Source organism: Antennarius striatus, chromosome 22 (genome assembly GCF_040054535.1).
Source record: "Antennarius striatus isolate MH-2024 chromosome 22, ASM4005453v1, whole genome shotgun sequence".
Taxonomy (NCBI): domain Eukaryota; kingdom Metazoa; phylum Chordata; class Actinopteri; order Lophiiformes; family Antennariidae; genus Antennarius; species Antennarius striatus.
Window position 1 is genome coordinate 6,217,789 of NC_090797.1, and position 22,284 is coordinate 6,240,072.

At 40.0% G+C, this 22,284-nt stretch overlaps 2 protein-coding genes across 7 annotated transcripts; both read left to right on the top strand.

The window, feature by feature from the left end:
* The first annotated feature begins 6,330 nt into the window (after positions 1-6,330).
* Positions 6,331-14,394, top strand: si:dkey-159a18.1 (sortilin). 6 transcript variants are annotated; one of them, XM_068307014.1, is made up of 21 exons: positions 6,331-6,609; positions 7,107-7,169; positions 7,300-7,376; positions 7,456-7,552; positions 8,139-8,306; positions 8,538-8,611; positions 8,768-8,814; positions 9,268-9,404; positions 9,526-9,609; positions 10,675-10,735; positions 11,506-11,658; positions 11,861-11,958; positions 12,047-12,146; positions 12,297-12,471; positions 12,571-12,764; positions 12,943-13,138; positions 13,251-13,367; positions 13,449-13,593; positions 13,670-13,776; positions 13,866-13,983; positions 14,080-14,394. In XM_068307014.1, the coding sequence occupies exons 1-21, from the start codon at positions 6,355-6,357 to the stop codon at positions 14,092-14,094; spliced, it is 2,481 nt and encodes an 826-aa protein (XP_068163115.1). In that variant the 5' UTR covers positions 6,331-6,354; the 3' UTR covers positions 14,095-14,394. The 6 variants fall into 6 exon arrangements, with proteins under 6 accessions (XP_068163115.1, XP_068163116.1, XP_068163117.1 ...); XM_068307015.1 differs by having other exon boundaries at positions 13,866-13,959; XM_068307016.1 differs by having other exon boundaries at positions 12,354-12,471.
* Positions 14,395-15,079: 685 nt separating this feature from the next.
* On the top strand, positions 15,080-21,986 carry fam3c (FAM3 metabolism regulating signaling molecule C). Its single transcript, XM_068307431.1, has 10 exons — positions 15,080-15,166; positions 15,554-15,607; positions 15,690-15,794; positions 15,959-15,985; positions 16,289-16,412; positions 19,041-19,099; positions 19,276-19,326; positions 19,402-19,486; positions 19,628-19,754; positions 21,210-21,986. The coding sequence occupies exons 2-10, from the start codon at positions 15,592-15,594 to the stop codon at positions 21,297-21,299; spliced, it is 684 nt and encodes a 227-aa protein (XP_068163532.1). The 5' UTR covers positions 15,080-15,166; positions 15,554-15,591; the 3' UTR covers positions 21,300-21,986.
* Positions 21,987-22,284: the final 298 nt, after the last annotated feature.

The following is a 22,284-nucleotide window of genomic DNA, read 5'->3' on the forward strand; positions in this document are numbered from 1 at the left end:
AACATCTCTGCTGTTCTACCTCAAAATCATGTAATCTGTGGCATTAAAGGATTAGTGTCTTGTGCCAAAGGAGAGCGGGTTCCAGCTTTTAATTTCACATGTGCCTGTCCTCAGGTCATCCTTCCTCTCATTCAATTGCGTTACCATAATGAACATCATGCGCATAGCGTGGACACTCATTGACTGGCTGAGGCAAACTAGAGTCATAAGATTTTTGACACAAGGGTGACCAATCCTTGACTGGGCGTTGAAGACATCATCGAGCAGCTCACGCAAAAAAGATTATGTGAGTGTACAGGATGACTGTAATTAATTTCACATCACATCACTTACAGGACCGGCCTCTCAAACTGGAGCTGAGAGACTGGATGAAATGAGTGAAGTGAGAGAGAACTAGAGTCAGACAATGAGGTCGACTGTTTGACTTCAATTAAAATTAATGGCATGCATTCATTCATAAAATATGTATGTTGAAAAAAGATGCCAATAAACCCATAATGGTTAATTAAATCTGATTGTAAGCAAGTGGATGGGAAAGCTAATGGTTGCAGTGCATTTTATTAGTGCCTTGTGAAGATAAAAACATTTTCACTGGACCAAAGGCATAAGTAGAACTAATGTGTTCCAGTTAGAGTAAGTTGTGAATTGTGATGGTGTGTAAGCATACATAAAACCTGGACAATCAATTGATACACCCGCAATTTTTTTTTGCTGTGGCATGAATAATGTAATGCTTTTGGCCTTTATTATGTTTGACTTGAAAAATAAAATGAATAAAGGAATTTAATTTCCGTACTTGTTCACTGTCAGCGTGTTTACATCTTTGCTCACTGTTATGGCTGCATGAGATTCTAATGTTGCCAACATCCATGCTTTTCCTGCTGAGACAATGTGCTGGCAAAAGGGAAAACTGCAATATTATGATAGTGTAATTGAAAGAACAGTATCTGCTAATGCTGGAGTGACGTGTAATCCTAAAACCATGTGACGTTGTTCTGTTCGTGTGCTGCCACCTAGTGGATTTAATGTTGTGTTACCTTAAAAAAAATAATTTGTCTGAAACCAGGATCACTAGAATGTTTTCATTTTCTGTTCAAATGGATGGCGATAGTGATCTACTAAAAATGATTTACTAGGTAATTTACAGTGAAGGAGAGTAGGAACTAGATCCTAAATTTAAATGAAAACACGCATCCAGCATTGTGGGGGAAAAAAGCACATAACAAACAAAATTCTGCATTACTGTAGAGAATAAAGCAAGAATTGCTGTGGGTGGTGCAATAGCCTATTGTAAATGATCTCATGAGAACAGAACTCATACATTCATCCGTAACAGTATTTTACTGTTAGGGGTGGATAAAGTGGAGCTGATGCTGAATGACTTTTATTGGACTGCAAATAATGACCTCCTTTCACTTCTTCTGGCTTGTGGATTACATTCCCCATTAAATGACTGATTTGACTGTTTGTTCAACTCATGAAATAATGAGAAAAGCCATTAAATTGCTGGGTACTGAGAAACTACTTACTCTCTAGAACATATTAGAAATAAAAAAATGTTTTATAAATAAATCAAAATGATTCATTTGAAAGGAATTACAAGTTTGTGCTTGAATAAATTACCCATTGCCAGGTATTTTTATTAACTCTTTTGCATTTCAAAATGTCAGCATTTACTGTAACTATTAATAAAAAGCTGCAGAAAAACTTTAACTGATGTCAAAAAACAGCCATACAGTATTTCGCTCTTAGTACGTAGAGTGTTAGCTCATGTGCAGTACTAGGGCACATGTCCTTTATTTGATGCCAATATAATCATCTGGATGTGTTTTTTCACTTTGAGTGCTCAGGTGACAGCAGTTTGGGGAGGATTCAGTGTCAAGTAACTAAACAATTTAGTCTGACTCACAGTCATCTCATTGTTCAGATTCTCACTGGCAAGCCTTTCAGTGTTTATACAGACGTGTGGTGAAAAGCAGGAAAGGAGTACATTGGATTAAATATGCTATCGTTTCTCTGAGAGTCCAACGTTTGAACCCAGGCAGTGAATAAAAAACAATGGGATTTAATGCCCTTGTGCTGATGAGTCATCTGAAGTATGGCTGCCTGTCAGCTGACGCCGTGGGAGCAGAAAAATCTGGAAGAAAAACTGCAGCGTATCAAGACCCAGAGTACAAAAGCTTCTTAAACAACTCCATGCTATTTCTGACCAAAGTTATGAGACTTGATGTCCTGAAATGAACCCCGGAGGCTAATCTGGAAATTCATGTTCAGCCCTGCAGGCCTGAGTTGATGTGTTGCAGCATGTTGAACTTGGTTATAGTTTAAAGAAACACTGACTTGAAAGTGAAGACCATGCCAAGAACTGTCTGATGCACCAGTTAGTGTGACATGTGCTCCATTACCATTTCAGTGAACTGTACTAGTGGGCAACTAAAGCTGGAAATTCCCCAAAAATTTTGTCCAAACCAGGGGAGAGAACCCACAGCAACCTGGGGAAACGAACAGCGCTATTATTTTTCTCTGCTTGTTCATCTAGATGGGGAATTTTCCGTGATGAAAGTCTGGAATCTCCTCTCTGACGAGTGACTCATGTGCGCGCTGACAGCAGATTGCAGTGCCTCTCTAAGTTCATATTGGAGCTACCTGGAGTTGGGAGTAGGTTGGAAAATGCCTATTGATGGATTTGCTTAGTCTGTGTATGTGTGTTTGTGTGTGTTGACGATGAAAGTTAATCCCAGAATCTAAAAACTGCAAGTCAGTGAGAACATAGGTCACATCTATTGCCCAACAGTTTATGTTTTGTCTTCCATCCTGAAATACTCACACTCTTGTTGCCAGAACCAAAATAGAGAAGTGAACCATGATCAGAACCATAATCTAATTCTTGTTCGTCTTTGTTGCCTGTTAAACACTAAAACTGTTCTAAATACCTAAAGGTACAGTAAGGCAGCTGTAGCTACTACCCTGGTATAAACCCTGGATGAATGTAATAACCTTTGTTCATTTTCACTATGTCAGAGCAAACTAGTCCTGAATCCTCCCTGTGAAGGATCAATACACATTAGTAAAAAAAAAAAAAAAAAAGAAGAGGGCACAGAAGAAGCACATATTTCTAACAGGGCAGATAATGAATCCAAACATGACTGTAAATAAGTTTTAACAAGCCAAGGAAATCCCTGAGCTCTCCTCCGGTCTGAGTGGAGAAACAGGAAACAGCCTGCTACTAGTACTTGCAGCGTGACGTCACCATTACGCGTAATGACCAGCAGCAGTTGATGCAGATCTCTGACAGCGCGGATAAAGACAGACGTGCCGTTGTGTAAGTAGAAGGATGATGTTCTCATAGGCCTGAATGAAAGAGAAGCACCGGCTCATTTCTGCGGAGGTTTATCCTTGAAAACACATTTCAGTCTCCGCGGGCGCCAAGAGAGAGAGAAACACGGAGAGATCTCGCAAATAAGATCAGCTGGTAAGATCTCAAACCGACAACTAACTACTGCACATCCTTCCTTGGTTTAGAACTGCTTACAAGGACGACGAGCCCGAATGTGAGGTGATTGTCGCAGTGATTTCGTATTTCTTTCGCGTTTGTCAAAGCCATGTGCGCCCTAGGTTTGGTGTTGCCTTCAGGTTCCGTTGGTTTTTTCAGGTTTTGTACAGTAACGTGAAAATGTTCGGATGGAGCGCTGTGAGAGGTGTCTCTTTTAACAACGATGGCCTTTTTTTGGTCGCTCCTAATTTTTAAAGTGTCATATTAATGAAGTACCGGACATCTGAAATCCATTTCAAGAAAAAAGAATTTGTGCGTCACAGTCATAAATAGATTTTTTTTTTTTTTTTTACTTCCAGAGAAATAAACTCTAAGCGTCAAAGTGCAAATAGTTTAGGTAAAAAAAATCAATTTTGATTTGGTAATCATTAAAATTAGATATTTCAAATAGTCTTCAAGTACATCAAGATCTTGTTTCTACCTGTTCACCCCTACCCCCCATGTTCAGTCCAATATTGGTTGTAGTCCAGGTTTTCATTCCCATCCTTGGAGCTCTCCTCTCGTTCACCTTCATTCAGCTGTCTTAGTCAGACCACACACTTTTCAGAAGAAAAGCCCATCTGGAATTTCTAATCCCAGACGATGTGTAATATGGCCTGGAGCCAGTTATCACCATATCTGCCAGATGAGGCGGTGACCCAGCCGCTCTAACTGAATGGTGGCCCTCCATCTCACACAATGATGTCATGTAAGGGTTGTATCAGTCCACAGGGGGGAGGGTTACTGCTGTTATCAATCACAATGAGCAATGGAGTATTGCTTGTGTAAAATGTTGCATTTTCACGTCGCGTTATCGTGCAAATTTACATGTTCTGTTGTCATTTTTATTCAAGTTAATCTTTTTTCTTTTCCAGTTGTCGTTTACCATAAGAGCCATGGTGACTGCCGTGCTGAAGATGTATTTTATCGGAACAGCGTTGACCGTCCTCGCCATCCTTGTGGGGTTAGTGGACTCCTTTGGTGGTCTGATGTACCCCCAGAATCGACACTACGACGTGGGGCTGGATCACCACTCAAAGACTCAGAGGCGGGACGATTCAAGCGACCGCCACAGAGGAGCGTCTGTCTGTAAATGCATCGGCATCCCTGCATTGTGATTCTCCAACATGACAGCTGGATGGATGGTTGCCATAACAACAGCTGGACAAACACTGATGCTTCACAACTGAACTGTTTCCATTACACTCAGAACCAAACTGATTCATCTGTTTTCTCTGCTGTGTACGCTGTCACAACTAGGTTGTGTTTAGCAACTATAGGAATCTGAGGAGAAATATAACTCGATCACTGAACAATCATTTGCACTAAAGATTACTCCTGTTTTGCATTTTTTCACATTGATATGTTCATTTTAAGTTGTGTATTTTTTTTAAATAAATTAAATTTTTTGCTACAAGAACAATATTCATGGTTTTGGCAATTATTTATGAACTTCGGGAATTTAATCCCAATGATACATGTAGATGTAGAAATTAAATGAAAAAAAAATTAAAAATATATGTAAATGAACATCTCTTAAAGTTATTTTCCTCTGGGGAATATTTTAAAACAGTCAAGTACCCCAATAAAACAAGACTTCAAATTAAATGCTGATCTGCAAGCACAATTTTTAAAAAAGTTTCTCTATTTGCTTTCGGGTCTTTGAGGAGTACCGTTAGGATCCTGCTGTCCCAGACTGGGATGGACGGACAAGGCGGATCAACGGTCCTCATGTCAACCAGTGATTGCTCAGTCGCTGCAGAAATGAGGTCCTGTACTGGGCCTTTTGAAGACGAGTTGATTTACATCTTGGTTTCTATTTTCAGACCTTCTTGTAGTTATGTGAATTCATCTTATCTTGCTGACATCATTGGTGAATTCTGGGATTTCTTACTGTTCTGGTTATACAAACATTTCGTCCATAGCCAGACACATGACCTGACTGAAGCATGTCTTTGCGTCATGTTTTCTATGTATGTAAATAGCACAATATGAAAAAATCTCCTTTCTTGAACTCGTTGGTGTTTTTCTTTCCTGCTGCAGCATAGCACCAACTCGTAACATGGGAAGCAATGAGGCCCCTTCGTGCCCCCAGCAAACATGACCTGAGGCACCATCATCATTTGGATCCAGACTGCTCACAATGAGTTCTTCATGATCGCAGGATGGGGTCAATCACAAGATATTTTTTTCTTCATGGACAATTCTTGGAAATTTAAAAATACACAATTAAATGAAACTGTCCCAGTTCTGGTCGCATTTTAAGTATCTGCTAAAATAAATCTGCTAATCTGTGATATTTACCCTCGAATTAAACTAAAACTGCACAATGCCATCTACAGTTTTATCTCATATATCACACAGTATACTTCTAACTATACTGAAGTTGTGCGTGGAGGCACCAGCCCTGACGTGTTACGGCTGAACGTATGACGTCCTCTTGCGTTCAGTTGCGTCTACTGCAAATAAAACCCGGGATACAGAACAGTACTGTAGCAAACCCGCTGTGTTATGCTGCCCTCAATTTTTAGACCTCCTAAGGATCTCATTTTCTTTTATTTCACAACACCACGTCAGCCACATTGTGCGCAATCCTCCTTCAAACACACTTGGAGTGTAAACCCTCACGGCGGCTCGGATCGCCTGGATGCGGGCAGAACACCTGCAGACCGACGGCGCACCTCTTCACACAGCACTTTTTATGTTAATGACCCGTCCAAGCACGTCCCACACTCCCTTCTCCTCACAGCGAAACTTAATGACAGAGTCAGTATTGACAGTCACTCCGGTCACTCTTACTTTAGTGGTCATCTTGAGACACGATGAGGAGGTTTGCAGTCCCCGCTGGGGTGCGCGTCTTTCTGTGCGTCCTTCTCCTGAGTGCTGAAGGTGAGGGTCGGGGGAGGATGTTGAGTTTCCGACGTACTCAGCAGGATGAGAGCCGGGGTCAAGCCCGCTCCCGCCCCAGAAGGGACGCCAGCGGGGCCCTCAGATCGTCTTACGGGCCTCCTTTCACCTCCTGCCGGGTCCCCCTCACCCCGGCCGAGCATAAGGTCCTGGATGATAACACGCATGAGGTAAAATGTGTGTGTGTGTGTGTGTGTGTGTGTGTGTGTGTGTGTGTGTGTGTGTGTGTGTGTGTGTGTGTGTGTGTGTGTGTGTGTGTGTGTGTGTGTGTGTGTTGTGGCATTGTTCTACATCTGTTGCATATAGGCAGAAGAAATGACCATCACAACATTGGTGCAAAACAATGTTGAAAAAGGCCAGTACTTAAGTTTGACCTGTTTTATTATTATTATTATTATTATTATGTAATATATGTAAGGTAATCATTTAACAGGTAAAATAATCCTGCAAACAAATTAATTTATGGCAATTTAAAAGAAGTAATTATGCCATTTAACCTCAGCAATGATGCAGGTAAAACAATCATGGTATTTATAAATCTATCAATTATTTGTAGGAGCGGGGTTAGGGTTTTAATTGTGTGAATGTGTTTTATAGTAATAATTGTTTCTTAGCTAAGGGTGTTGCTGTCACACTTGTGTTGTTCTGTTGTACTTGTATCTCTTAGACGGGGTTTAACGGTGATGACGGTTCCTATGTGATTCTCACATGGGTGGGTGACGGTACAGGAGTGAGTATCCCAGCAGTCCTGCTTTTAATGGAGGAAAAATTGGCAAAATGTCACTTTCAGAGAGAAACTTATCAAACAGTGGGGTTTTTTTATATTGATATCATTTCAAACTTTTAACCAATTTTCCCAGGTTGTTTTGGTACTCTCAACATTTAGCGCCCCAATAGAGTCTTTCCTAGAAGGAGGCTCCTCAAGACTTTATCGAAGGTGAGTCAGCTTCTGGTGTGTTACAACATGGGGGGGACATGAGCATCAGCAACATACAGTACAAACTTTCTGTCATCAGTACCGATTATGGAAAATCCTTCCGTGATATTTCCCATCGGATCAACCACACCTTCATCAGGGAAGAGTTTGGGGTCAGCGTTGGACCAGGGAGCTCTGTGAGTTCACAGGAACTGAGTTGTGTGTTCTTACTACAGGGGGAGGAGTGTGATGTTGCTTCAAGAAAGTGTGAAGATTCAAAAAAAAATTTTCTCTTCGCTTCACGGCGTTGAGTCGCTAATGAGTTTCTGATACATCCATGAATGTGAAACTATTTCTTCTCTTTCTCCTAATGTTTGCAGCTAGTTGTTATTTATTTATGATTTGCTGCAAGAAGAAAAAAGAATAATGCAGTGGATTTGAGGAATAAACTGTCCTAATTCTACCAAAAAGAACGTCATTTGTCTGTCCAGCAATTTTACAGGGCGAGGAACTTTGGCATAAATAGGTTAGACTAAATAAGTAAGTTAGATTTGAACTGATTCTAACTTTTAAAGCACAAAATTAATCTCATGTTTCAGATTATTTTTAGGACCATATTCCTGTGAGAAAATGTGAAAAGCTATTTTCTAATTTTACGTAGTAAATTAATAAAATATTTTTCAAAAAAAGCCTATTTTCTGTTGAAAGTGCAGAGACATTGTATTTATTTTCATCCCTGACGACTTTCACGTCAGATTGGCTTTGTTCGATTTTAATCAACAGGTAATATTGACAGCAGACATACCCGTGGTGGACAACCGAGGAGGGATCATCTTCACCTCCACAGATGCCGGTGCAACCTTCAGGTTCATCCAGTTGCCCTTCCACTTGGCTCAGCCAATCACGTACCACTTCCTCAATCCTGACTACCTAGCGGCCCTCAGCATTGATGTGAGTCGCACGGCTGATCGCTTCATTAAGGAACGTTAAAAAATACTGCTCCTCTTTCTTTCACTTTGAGTCCTGGGGTCTTGTTGGTCTCTCTTTCTGAGTGTAATATTCTGGGTAAAACACATGAAGTGGGCACCCCACCTCCACACACACATGCACACACACATGCACACATGAAGCACACACCTTAAAGAAAAGGTAAACAGCACTCTGTTCTTTCCCACCTGGCAGGGCGGTCTTTGGCTCTCGCTGGACTTTGGTGCCAAGTGGACAAAAGTTCACGATGGAGTGCATTCTTTCTCATGGTGAGGATAAACAGGAAACAAAACCACATGAAAAAGCCCAGTATGACTAAAAGGACTCATGTTAGATGGACCATATTAAATGTATTGATGAAATTGAAAAGCCACCATGTAACATATTTGTTTTTTGTGGTGTTTACACTTTGTCTTTCTATCCAGGGGGGCTGGAATCAATTTGTTCTTCAGCTACAGTCGAGTAGACTCAGGTAGCAAGCTGGCACTCATTGTTTCATGTAAACACAACCCTGCAAATCACATGTAATTGTTTCATTTGTTTTTTGTTGCGTTATTGTATGTAAAAATCTAAAGGAGAGAGATAAAACTGACATTTAAGTAAAATCATATTTAATTTGATCTAAAAAGTTTGCATCAGATTGATTTGTAATGTAAAACGTGATTGAACTGTCAAAGAAAATAATTTTTTGCTCTAAAGCCTCACTACAGCAATGCAAGCACAATTATAACCACAATTTTAAGTTTTTGTTATTTGACACAATATGAAATACCTTAAAAAAGACAAGAGAAAAGATCAGGATGAGATGAAAATAAATACTCAAGTCAGTTCTATTCACCTCAAATCATAAAGTTGCCTTCAAGGATTTAAAAACACATCACCATTCATAAACTCATCACATGATGACTCATCTTTGTTGCCATAGTCGAGGCAGAGGAGAGGGGGAATCTGGTGCTGAAGAGGACAAACGATCTGGGAAAGACCTTCACCACCATCCACGACGACATCTACAGCTTTGGCTACATAGGAGCATTCTTGTTCTTTTCTGTGATGGAAGACTCAGTAAGTAGAAACAACACAAAGCCTCGTCTTCACACACATCCCTTTTTACATTTACACACTGTAACACCAACTGCTGTGTAGTCTGGACTCTTATCAAACCTGTGCTTCTCTTTGCTCCCAGAGGTCCCCTCGTGTCATGTATTTCTCATCAGACCAAGGAGACACCTTCAGCCAGGCGCTCCTGCCTTCTGCCTCCACTGAGCAGGTGAATACAATTAAAACAACTTGTGTATTACAACTGTGTTCTGATTTTTTTTTCTTTGATATTTTCAGATTATATATTAGTCATTGGATTTTAGTGAGATTTTATGCTGGTGAAGGAAGAGTTGATTACATTTTGGGGCACATTTTGATTACATTTGAGTTCTAGTTACAATTTGGTTGGTATGTGTTGGGAAGACAGAAACACGGTACTGCGACTCATACGATGAGATCATAAAGAAACAGATAAAATTCTTTCAGTTTTATTAGTTGTTATGTCAAATATATTTTTCTTTGATTCAATTCTTTTAATGTTTCAAAATCATTCTCCATAATTTGATAGTTTATTATTAACATATTAAATTAATAGTTAGCATTACATTGCATTTCTGATCATCTTTGACTCCTTTTCCTTTTGCAATTATTCTTTTCTTAAAAATAAATGCACTTTATAAAAAATTTTGACACTAATGTTATGTTCTACCATTTACAGGCTGCGTAGTCGCACCAGTAGCAAATGGTATCCTGTCCTTCTAAAGGAACCGTATGCATGTCAATAAATCTATCTTCTTTGTCATAAATTTCTTTGAGTCCGACCTGAAGTCTGAAAGCGTTAAACTTGTCCATCCAGCGCTCCGCTGGTCAAACAGGCTGTTTGCTGTATGAACACTATCAAGGTCGCTTTAAGTAAAATCATCAATGGCACCATTTCCTTTTTCAACACCAACTGAACACACATATTTTCTGGCGCAACACACACACACACACACACACACACACACACACACAAACACACACACACACACACACACACACACACACACACACACACACACACACACACACATTTACACACCCACTACATCTTGTTGACAGCCCAAACATACGCTCTCTTTGTCTCTCTCTCACGGTGATTAGGCGAGTTTTGTGGCAAAGATTAAATAAGTCATCATAAAGGGCTTTTTTTTTATTTGCAATGCCAGTTTTTCTCACCCCACGCTCTCTCTTTCTCTCTCTCTCTCTCTTTCTGTCACTCTCTTTCTCTCTCTCTTTCGACTTGCGTTTGCAGTTCTACTCCATCCTGGATGGAGACGAGGACATGCTCTTCATGCATGTGGACAATCCAGGAGGTAACAGGCATAAAAATGTAAAAAACAAAACAAAAAAAAAACATATAGAGCTCTCTCAGCCCCTTTTGATGTAATGGAAAAGCTCACCGCTCAACTGGTTTCACAAGTTCTCTTTGCTGACAAATCATTCCATCATACTGAGTGTGTGCTTGAGTATGCAAGTCCAACTGCCTCCCCTTTGTTCCTTTCTTTCCTTTGCCCCCACCCCCTGTCACTAAGTCCCTCTCATTCACATCTGTTTCTGTTCCACATTATTTTTCTTTTCTCTGCCAAGTGCTTTTCCAGTTAATGCACAGATTAGCTGATGGGACTTTTGAATAGCAGAGATAAATAGGGGAGATACGGGGCAGGGGGGCTTTATCTTTTGCCGGCCGGAGGGAGGGGAGGGAGTTTACAGTTGACGAGCTGACAAACACATCTTGGGATCAGGGTGTGACACAAGTGCACACACATGGAAAACCAGGTCCATCGCCCCCCTCGGCTGAGCTTGTCCTTCATGGCTTTAGCTGTCAGCTCGGTTTGATGGATGGTTTGCGAGACAAATGATCTCAACACTGATCTCATCCCAGTCCTCATAAATCTTTGTAGTGATTGGTTGGTTTAACAATGAAGTGCCTAACTGGAATTAAACATCTAGCTTCATATTACACATCTCTGACATTATATTTCCATTAAATAACAGCAGAAACCGCTGGCCAGCTGACCCTCTGCATTAGATCTGGTAGGTTTAGTCTATCCGGAACTTCATGCTGCCCTCTCTCTCACTGCAGACACCTTCTTCGGGACCATGTATACTTCTGATGATCGCGGTATCTTGTTCTCTAAATCTCTGGAGCGTCACCTGTTTGATGGGCAGAGGAAGAGTGATTTCACCAACATCACCTCACTGAGAGGAGTCTACCTCACCAACAAACTGGACGACGGTGAGGTCCACAACTAACCTCTATGTATATAATACACAGATATGAATATATTCTATACATTTAAACATAAGTATGGGTAGCTGTTGCACTTGATTGAAGTATTTTCAACTGTTACAGGTGCTTTTAGTTCAATTATGTGTCCAAAATAATACTTCTACTAATTTTCTTTTTCAAAATACTGCTTCAATATTTTTTCTTCCAGATGGACGTATAAGATCTGTCATTTCCTTCAACAGAGGAGGGACATGGAAGCAACTCAACAAACCCGAAAATGTGGAGTGTGGAGATCAAGTACAGAATGTATGTCATATGTAGCACAATAATCCCAGTCGGTACATTAAGGTTAAATTCTACACATGAAGAGCGAAATGTTTCTGTGTTTTATCAGTGCAACCTTCATATTCATGGAGAACACAGCCGCAACAACCGCATCGTTCCCATGCTGGCTTTGTCTGAACCCACTGCTGTTGGTCTGGTTATTGCTCATGGTAACTAACGCATGATGAGAACGTTTAATACACAGAATAACGAATACCAAAACTGCAAATTGGAGTAATTTTTCCAAAACAGTTAACTTATCGTGAATTGATTTAACTTGTCTTGAATATTGTGTTTGGGTTATCTTGTCTCTTCTTCAGGTACCGTAGGCGATTCGCTGTCATCGTCACAGCACCCTGACGTGTTTGTTTCCTCAGATGGGGGTTATAACTGGAGAGGGACCCTCAGGGGTCCCCACCATTACAGCATACTGGACTCTGGGGGTCTAATTGTGGCTGTGGAGGCCCACCGTGAAGGACAAGTCAAGACTATCAAGTAATGAGCGGATGTATTGTATTACTTATATTTTAAAGTGCTTTAACTGTAAATTGAGCCATGTTTTAACACACGCCTGCCTTCCTTTTTTATCACAAGGTTCTCTACAGATGAGGGTCAGTGCTGGAAGTCCTACAACTTCACCGAGCAGCCCTTCTTCTTTGCAGGCCTGGCATCTGAGCCGGGAACAAAGGCCATGAACGTCAGCGTTTGGGGATTCCGGCCTGAGGAAGACGCCCAGCCCATGTGGGTGGCTGTCACCATAGATTTCCAGAGCCTCATTACGAGAGAGTGTGAGTCCAGGTGCTATAATACCATTTCAATTCAATTACATTTAACAAACTGAGGCACTGACTTCACCATAAGACAGGAAGCCAAACGCCGATCCCATAAGTCACATTTTTTTCTTCACTGCTGTGCTTGATTTTCTGTACTGTATTGTGTTTTTTTTGTGGTCCTCCGATTCCTCAGGTGCTGACCAGGACTATGAAGAATGGTTAGCTCATTCCAGTTACACGGAAGGAGAGTTGGAAATAAGCGGATGTGTTTTGGGTATCAAGGAGATTTATCGAAGGCTGAAGAAACAATCTGTGTGCAGGAATGGTCGAGGGTTTGTTATGAGCAAGAAGCAAACCCCCTGCATGTGCACCAGAAAGGATTACCTATGGTACATCAGTTCAGATCCCAGATTACACAACCTGGTCTCTAAAAGCAAAGTGTGCTTTGGACAGAATGTAGAATATTGTTTGACAAAGCCCTTACTTTTCTTTTTTCAACAGTGACTTTGGTTATGATCGTGATGTGAACACCTCAAACTGTGTACGACAATCCAGTGCTGCCAACAAAACCTCAGAGATCTGCCATGACGGAGAGGACGATGAACCTCTCTCTGCAGGGTAATAATCATCACTTTTAAAAAAAAAAAAGATGACACACAACTTGTGTGCACACTTGGACAATTTTGAATATACTTTCAGGTACCGAAAAGTCCCAAGCAATAAGTGTGAGGGGGGATTTAATCCTCAACTCCATGTGCAGACAATTGTCAGACCCTGTGGTGTTAAACCCAGTCCTGGTCCACCAGGCAGATCCTCATCTCCAGCCACGCACTTTGACACTCCAGTGAGCATTAATCGCACAAATAAAATGCTGAGACTTACATTTTAGAGACACAATAGCAATCTATGTATTTTTTCAGAGAGAGAGGCTGGTGTTGATCCTAGTGTGTGCAGGAGCAGGAGTCGTGGTCCTGGTAGTTGTGATTTCTGCCCTCATTGCCGTCAGGAGGGTGGTTTACAGACACAGGTGAAGCCAGTGACCGTCTGTGCAGCATGAACACGCCATCACACACACAACATCAGCTGACTACTGTGGTTTAATGTCACCATCTACAGGACACCAGCTTATCGTTTCTCAAACCTCCAGATTCAGGATAATGAAAATGGCCTTGCAGCTGATCTTGAAAGCACCACCAGCACCAACGGCACGGTGTGCCAGCACGACTCAGATGATGTGACATGATTTATTTATATACCGATTTCTATTTGCATTGAATATATGTTAAAAACAGGTAAAAACCTGTGATTTATATATTATTTTTTTTGACAGGATCTTATTGGATGATGAATTTCCAGATATATTTTAATGGATGTAATCGACACTCGTGATTGAAAGCTGCTGCCCTGAAAGACAGCACCGGTGGCAATTTGTTGGACTTTTCCCTTACATTTTCACGACATCTCCATGGCAACTCCTGAGAATTTCAATGACAACTATGAAATTTTCTTAATTTATTAATCTTACTTCATTTCATGACTTTGCTTATTATTTTATTTGTACAGTATGTTTTTTTAATTCTGCTTTACACCACCTTTTGAATTCATGTAAAGTGTGGAAATACGACAAAACAAACCATGTGTATTAAAAAAGTATCTTTTTGTGCGTTTACACTGTGTGTGTTATACTAGGAAATGTGCCGTGCCGTGTTTATAATCTTCTAAATCCCACTGTTGATCAGAGGACAATGGCGGCGCTGTGACGTCTCACTTTTGTTTCGAAGACAATAAGAGAAGAAGAAAAACGAGGAAGCCCACATTAGGAAAGCAAAGATAAATTACAAAAAACATCATGTCCCACTCTGAACTAAATCAACATTTCGAGTACGAAGTGTTGTCAAATGTGATAAAATAAGCTAAGCATATTGTTCAATTTGGCAAGACTAGAATATCTCACTTTGAAGCTGAGAAATTGAAACATTGTAATATAACATATTACGGTATATCAAAATTACATTATATATATATATAGATATATATTCATTCATTTTCCCTTTCAGGGGATTAATAAAGGATTCTGAATAATTCTCCTTTAATTCACAATTGGAGCATTAAAATTCTGATATTTGGAATATTTTTTATGCGATTTTTACTGTTATTACGTAAATTAAAATATTTCTAAAAGGCGCAATTAACAGTTCTTTGCCATTTTATAGCCTTTTCGCAAGGTATCTTATGAACGCATGACGTGTATTTCTCTAGCCACGATCAGCAATGTTCGTCTCCGATATTTTTTAGAGAGTGGAGCATCTTACTTTCTCCTGTCCCGCAGGGGCGTCCAGCTGTCAGTAGTACACGAATCACTCCTTTCGGGTTTCTCCACCAAACCGGAATTGGTGGTTACCGGGGCGATTGGCCAGGTGAGTAAAGTGTTAACTTTTATCCTTTAAACCATTTTACTTTAAAAAAGAAGTTAGTACAAACAATTTCTCCGAAGTACTTTCGGTGCCAGTCATCAAAACATCAGTAAAGACGAGGAAGTTAAACGGCAGTCGAATTAAGGTGGATGCTAGCTAGCAAATAAAAATGTAGCTTCCACGCTACTTTGAGTGAAATGAAACTGCTGGCGCTTGGTAATTACTTTACAGCGAACTATAAACTTTTAAATAGTAATTCTTGAAAGCTCAACCTGCGTTAAAGTAAAATAATATTTAGCGTGCTCACTAGTAGTAGCCAACATATCGTCATCGCTGAGAGGTCACCCCCTATGGCCATAACGGACCCACCCTCTATTTGTGCTATCACAGGTTGCAGCTGTGGATTAAGAAGCCAAGTGCTCACAATAATGGTCAGAGCCAGCGGTAAGTATTCACTTTTTAAACACAATCGAGAAACATCATAAATGAGTAAAATGGTGATGATCTCTCAAACCTATCCATCCAGGAATACTGAAGTTAGCAGCGCTCATCTCTTCCTTGCTTCTTGCTGGTTTTCTGGCATTCCACCTGCTGGAGATAAACACGGATTTCAAAGTGGGCAGTTTCTTGTGTGGGTAGCATCAAAATTAAAATATACGTGTTGTATTTCTCTGACACACTAACAAATCACCTCAAAACCCAGAAGAGAGTATCTGTAACATGAAACCTTTTTATTTGATTGCATTTGAATGGACATCATTAAGTTAACTTTTTTTTCTTCTTTTTACTTGTCAGCCAGATCTGGACAAGGCCATGAAACCTGTAAGTACGCTGCAGTATTTCATTTGTAGTATTTTGGTGTTCTTTCTCTTTAAAGCTTTATCACGGGGATACCAAACCTGTGTCATGTAGTGCAGAGGATTTGCATGATCTTCCAGTGTGTTCGAGTCAAAGGAAGGCACTATCTAGTTTCTGATATTTGCTTTGCCTACCGCTTTGCATGTAAATATTCCAATGAAGGTGTCTTTGTTCTTTGTGTGCATGATTGTCTCTACAAGCTTTTGTACTTCATATCTGATATCTCCAGGTGCCAGCTGCTATTGAAATGAAATATTTTATTCACAGACACAAAGCCTACCAGGTACAAGTGCGGGCTGTCAAAGTCATGTCCATCTCGACACTTCGCTTTCAAGATTGTGAGTGGGGCGGCCACAGTGGTGGGGCCCAGAATCTGCTTGGAGGACAAACTGTAAGTGGAGCACAGTTATTTTTAGATGATTTAGCATTAAAAGTATGTGAATTCTGCACACACAAACTAGACAAACCTTTAACAGCAAGCACCAGTAATCCTTGTTTGTACTTGTAAATGCAGGACAATATTTGAATTAGAAGTCAGTTTTATACTGCTGATGTAGGACAATATTTGAATTAGAAGTCAGTTTTACACTGCTGCTGCCTTCTGGGACTGAGATGTCTTCAGCAATTAAAAATAGTTTATAAGACTGCCATTGCAGAACTGCACATAAGTCGTATTGCAGGACTTGCAATGCCAAGTAAGCTCGAGGCAACAGAACTGAAACATGTTACGCTACAATTTTTTTGCTGCTAGTAACAAAGGAGCTTATCTAACACGTCTTACTGATGTGGCAGTTTGTTAGTGTTTGTCAGATGTGAATCAGTCCTCTTCATTTAAAAAGTTACTAGAGAAATGAAGAATTCTGTGCGATACATCTTCAGTTCACAGCATAAATAGCAGGAAAAGAAAAGAAAAAGTAATTTGATTCCAGTGTCATGGACCTCGAGCTATAAACTTTATGGTCTGTTGTATGGTCTCAGCATGTAGCAAACAACAGCCAATCATAAAAAGCAGTCAGTCTTTACCTTTGTTATCAAGTGTGCTGTTGTCACTGATTTAAACATATAAAGTCGTACAAGGCACAATAAAGTAGTGAAGCTCAACCTTTCTGAGGGTCGGCAGGGTGGTTGAGAAGTACAGCGTGCAACATGGGTAGAAAAATCTGTTTAATTATATTTTTATTTCCTGGCAGAAATCCAAACGTGACTAATCTTCCTGTTTACATTAGTGTATCCCTTTGATTCGGTAGTTATCAAAGTATATCGGTGAGTGGCACACAATGCTGCTCAAGGCATCTTTAAATGTTAAATACCCCTGGAGTGTATACTTAAATAGCTCATGAAAGGCTGAGTAAATAATGATGATGGTATTCCGATGGTGGCTGGTTAAACATGACTTTACAGGAAATGTGTATCACAAGAGTCGTTTGGATGTTTTACCAGTTTAACAGTGATTATTCATTCATTCATTCATTTTCATGTACCGCCGCTGTATCCGCCATAGCGCGTCACGGGGAGCTGGAGCCTATCCCAGCTGGCATAGGGTGTGAGGTGGGGGACACTCCGGGCACGACGCCAGTGCCACATACAAAGACATACAAACGCGCACACACACACTCACTCCTATGGGCAATCAACCTGAAGCACATGTTTTTGGAGGTGGTAGGAAGCCGGAGAACCCGGAGAGAACCCAGGCAGACACGGGGAGAGTGCAGAAGAGATTATTACACAATGTCTCAGATAACAGATCTTAACTCTCACGGTTATGCAGTTATGTTGCAAACTACAATATAACGACCACAATGTGAAATACTGAAGAAAAGTATTTCCTTCCTGTAGAATTTTGCAAAACAATTTAGAAAAAGGAGAAAAAAAAGACTTAGCTTAACAGGATGACAGGTATTTTTAGGATCAAATATTTGTGGTGTTTTCTGTTCTTGCAGTGAAGTGACGCATTTTACAGCTATTCTACTAAATATCTCTGCAGATGGCCTAATATTAGTTGACGGGAACCAGTACAACCAGCATGACGAGTGTTGGAAGGAATTGTGCTGGTTTTGGTCACCGAGTGTTACTCCACCAACATGTGGTCATTGAAAGAAAAAACTCAAGGAGAACATCCAACTCTTCTTACTCCTTCAGTTGCTTCTTGCCTGGTATCCAGTCAAAATATTAGCCGTGAGTGAAGTACAGTTTACTGACAGTAATTGCAGTGAATATTCTAAACTCAGCTTAGCATCTCCATCTTTTTTAATGGAATCATCCAACTTATGAAGCCAATAAATACTTGTACCCTGAGCTTTTCAACATTAACCGTCCGTTGTATATGATTCCTTGTCTTTTAAAATATGTGATAATCAAGTAATAAATGTCACCCTTCTTCTAATCAGCCTTATATGTTTAGAATTTGAAAATCTGCTAATAAATACATCTTTTTAAATACTTTATGGAGGCAATGATTCATTGATCGAAAGCAGAAGAAGACTGCAGAAACAATGCCTATGCAGTCAGTAAATGGCAAACAACACACTAAAACTGGTGCTTATATCAACACTTGCTAAAGGAAATCCTTTCATGATGTTTGATAATGGTAGAGAAGGGATTATGGTCCAGGAACTGCCACTGCACCAAACATAAATCTGTTGACTTACCGCATTGATTAAGTTCTTCTTATAACACTGTACATGGACAACGTGTGGTATCTTGGTGCTACATTAATGCAGTTCATTCATTCGCCAAATATTTACCTAGGGCAGTATTGTCTGCAGAGGTTATTACGGTGGCTCTACAAAGTGAACAGACCTTGGAATTAAAACTGGTAAAACCACTCTGCAAAGGCGTTTCATGTGTAGGACCCGTGTCTATTGGTGTCACTACTACTATGTTTACATCTACGTGCAAAATGCACAATGTGAGTTCAACAAAAAGACAACGGAGTGAAGTAAAGATTTTTTTTTTAACGTCATGTCTGTTCTCAACATGTTGTAAAAAGGAGGGACTCCGCCTTCTTTTTTTGTTACAGACTGATGAGCAGTGTGAAGAACAATGTGGGAAGAGGAATCAACATTGTTCTGGTTAATGGTAATGTTATTGTAATTTTATAATGTGCACAATTAATAATGAATAAATAATTTAGTCCTGCTGGCCTGTAAAATTAGAATTGCTGAGAAGAAAGAAGACGTTTCGAATCTGATGCCTGTTTAGTTTGTTGTGCTTTTACATGTACATTTACATTTTTTTTTGCTTGTCACCCGCAGGGAAAACAGGGAATCTTATCAAGACAGAAGCTTTTGATATGTGGGCGGGGGGTGAGTCTGTTTTAGTACCTTTTTAGTTTGGTCATTGAAAGCACAAATGCATTAACTGTGATTAACTTTGTGCAGATGTGGCCACCTTGATCAAGTTTCTGAAGGAAATCGAGGATGGGACAGTGGTCATGATGGCCTCCTTTGACGATTGCTCCACAAAGTAAGAGCTTCTGTTCAAAATATTCCCTCACTTGCTGATGCCTAATACAATTGAAGCGGTGTTGTCTCTGTTATCTTTGTCTCTGATGCGTCTGTGAACTGATGTACCCAAAAGATAATATCCATGTTCTTTGTTCCATAGACTCACTGATGAAGCCAGGAATCTCATCGCTGAGCTTGGCAGCACGGCGATCACCACGCTGGGCTTCAGGGATAACTGGATCTTTGTAGGAGGGAAAGGCATCAAAACGAAGAGTCCGTTTGAGCAGGTAACAAATCCACAAAGCTCAGTTGAAAAGGTTTATGTAGGAAATGGTATGCCACTTGCAGTGTCATCAGCTGATTCCTTTTTTTCTGGAAATATGTTTAGATTCTGGGTTTGTTCAGAGTTTGCTTTGAAACATGAAAATAACAGTTCTATGCAGGGTGCGATTTTTACAAAAAACAGGGTGATTTTTAAAAAAATAAGCAATCAAAAGGCCTAAAGCTTTTTTAGGTTAATGGTTGGCCCTATCAGCTGAAATTTTGAACAGTTTAGCATTCATATTTAATACAAACTTAAAAAGACATGATGCATTTCATTTTCTGTGCCAGCCACGATATGGAAGATGTTCTAATTTGACTTCAGGATTGTGGACATGGCAAAAGGATTTAGTCTGATGTGAACCTTCTAGCTGTGAGGCGACAGCGCTACCCACTGCTTCACCGTGACGCCCTAGTTAAATCAGTGATTCTCAGATAGTGGGGGACGGTGAAATCCCAGGAGAGCACACATGAGTCCGGGGGACCAGCACAGTGAAAATGTTTAAATGCGGTAGAATAAAATGTAACTTTTTTGCACTAGAATAAAATGTAATTGCACATCTGCTAAACTGTAGTAGGTGGTAGTGGTCATTAACACTGACTATTAGAATGGGGTTTATTTCTTTTATTTTTTTTTACTGAGCAGGTACACGCACGCACGCACACACACACACACACACACACACATCAAAGTGCATTTTCGGCAAAAGGTGGAGGCACAAAATCTTTTTGTCTTTCTTTGGGGGAGGGGGTTTATCAAAAATAATTGAATATTTTATAAAATTCGTGAAGAGCCTTTGAAAAACAACTGTCGCACAAACGTTTGTTCCTCACAACAACCATTCAGCTTAAGCTGAACGAGACATATGTTTACTTCACTAGTAGATAAGAGGCAGTGATGTGGTCAGCCAGGTTTCGTAAGTGCTTAGAAGAACACGCCTTTTGTCCTGTATTTGTTTTTTGTTTGGGTTTTTTTGGTAGCTAAGCCTTTACAGGACTGGTGTACTCTGTCAGATATGAAGCTTTTACACCTCAACCATATTTGTTCTGCTGACCACAGACTGAAAACTACTGGAGGAGAAACTCTAGTTTCTTGTACTCTATGATACTATAAGATGTTCACTTTGACATAAAAGGGAAAAAAAACACACTATTATTGTATTTATATCTACTCTAATATCTTTCTATCTCAAAGGACAGTGGTTTTAGCTACGATATTGTCACATTATTTCACTGTTGTTGATGGATGTGGATTTTACTAATTTCTGATTTTGTCTTTGGAGACCTTTCCTTTCATAAGGTAACCAAATGCAATGCACCGTGTCTTGTGGTCACCACACCCGACGTTCACTTGTATTACAAAGACATGGATTCTGGTTTCAGGAACTGTTTTGTAACTGTCTTGTTATTGTATCCCCCAGCATATAAAGAACAATGCAGATTCCAACAAATTCGAGGGATGGCCCGAAGTGTTGGAGATGGAAGGCTGCGTGCCTCAGAGGCAGGACTGATTAGACCTCCTGCCGTCGACGTCGACCCATTTCTCGCCTCCTGTCCTTCGCCCTATCATCCTGACATTCCTGCCCGCATGCAACTTTTTTTTTAGTGGTTATGCTTCTTTGGGCTGAGAGGTCATTTTCTACCATTTACCCTGAAGGTTCATTCAGATGTAGAATCTCTCTGGTATATATTTGAAGGAATGAGGAACTGGTGGGGAAACTCCAGTTCCCAGACTTTTTGCACTCCCTGAAACCATTAGATCGATGTTTACTGTGGCTCATGGGTAGGGTGCACTCCTAAAAGGGAAAAACATACTATTGGATTGATATCTACTCTGATATCTGTTTATCTCAAAGGGAAATGAACCTATGATGATGATGTTACGTTATTTCGCTGTTGATGGATGTGGATTTTACTGCCCTGACGTTTTCTTTTTCCTTTGAATATCTGCCTTAATCTCAGTAACCTTTACTGTAATTGTAATTCACTGTAATTTGAGAATGTGATTATTAACAGATTTTTTTGAGACATTTCCTTTCATATTATAACCAAATGTACCGTATTCACTGTGAAATTTGTATATATGTGTTTAGAGGAGGGTTCAGATTTTGAAAGGTCCTAATTTAATAAACACCGTAATAATATTAATATAATTTCTTAAATAAAATAAACAAGTGACAATGAATGTGTGGACTGGATCTGCTGGTGAGAAGTTCTTTCACTGCTAGGCTTTTTTTTTTTTTTTTTTACATGAAAATACGTGACAGAAGAAGAGGAACTCTGTTCTGCTGTGGATCACCTAAATATAACAGCAGTTAATCATTATTGTTTTAATCTTTACAGCGAAAGGCTATTCACTTAAAATAGATGCCACCCATAACGGAGACAACTGTAGAAACAGTTGTGTTTGTTTTGCTGGAGATACAATAACCTGTTGTACTTTGTCTTGTCGTCAGTTCTCAGTTTATTTGGATATCTTTCAACTATGGTCGTATT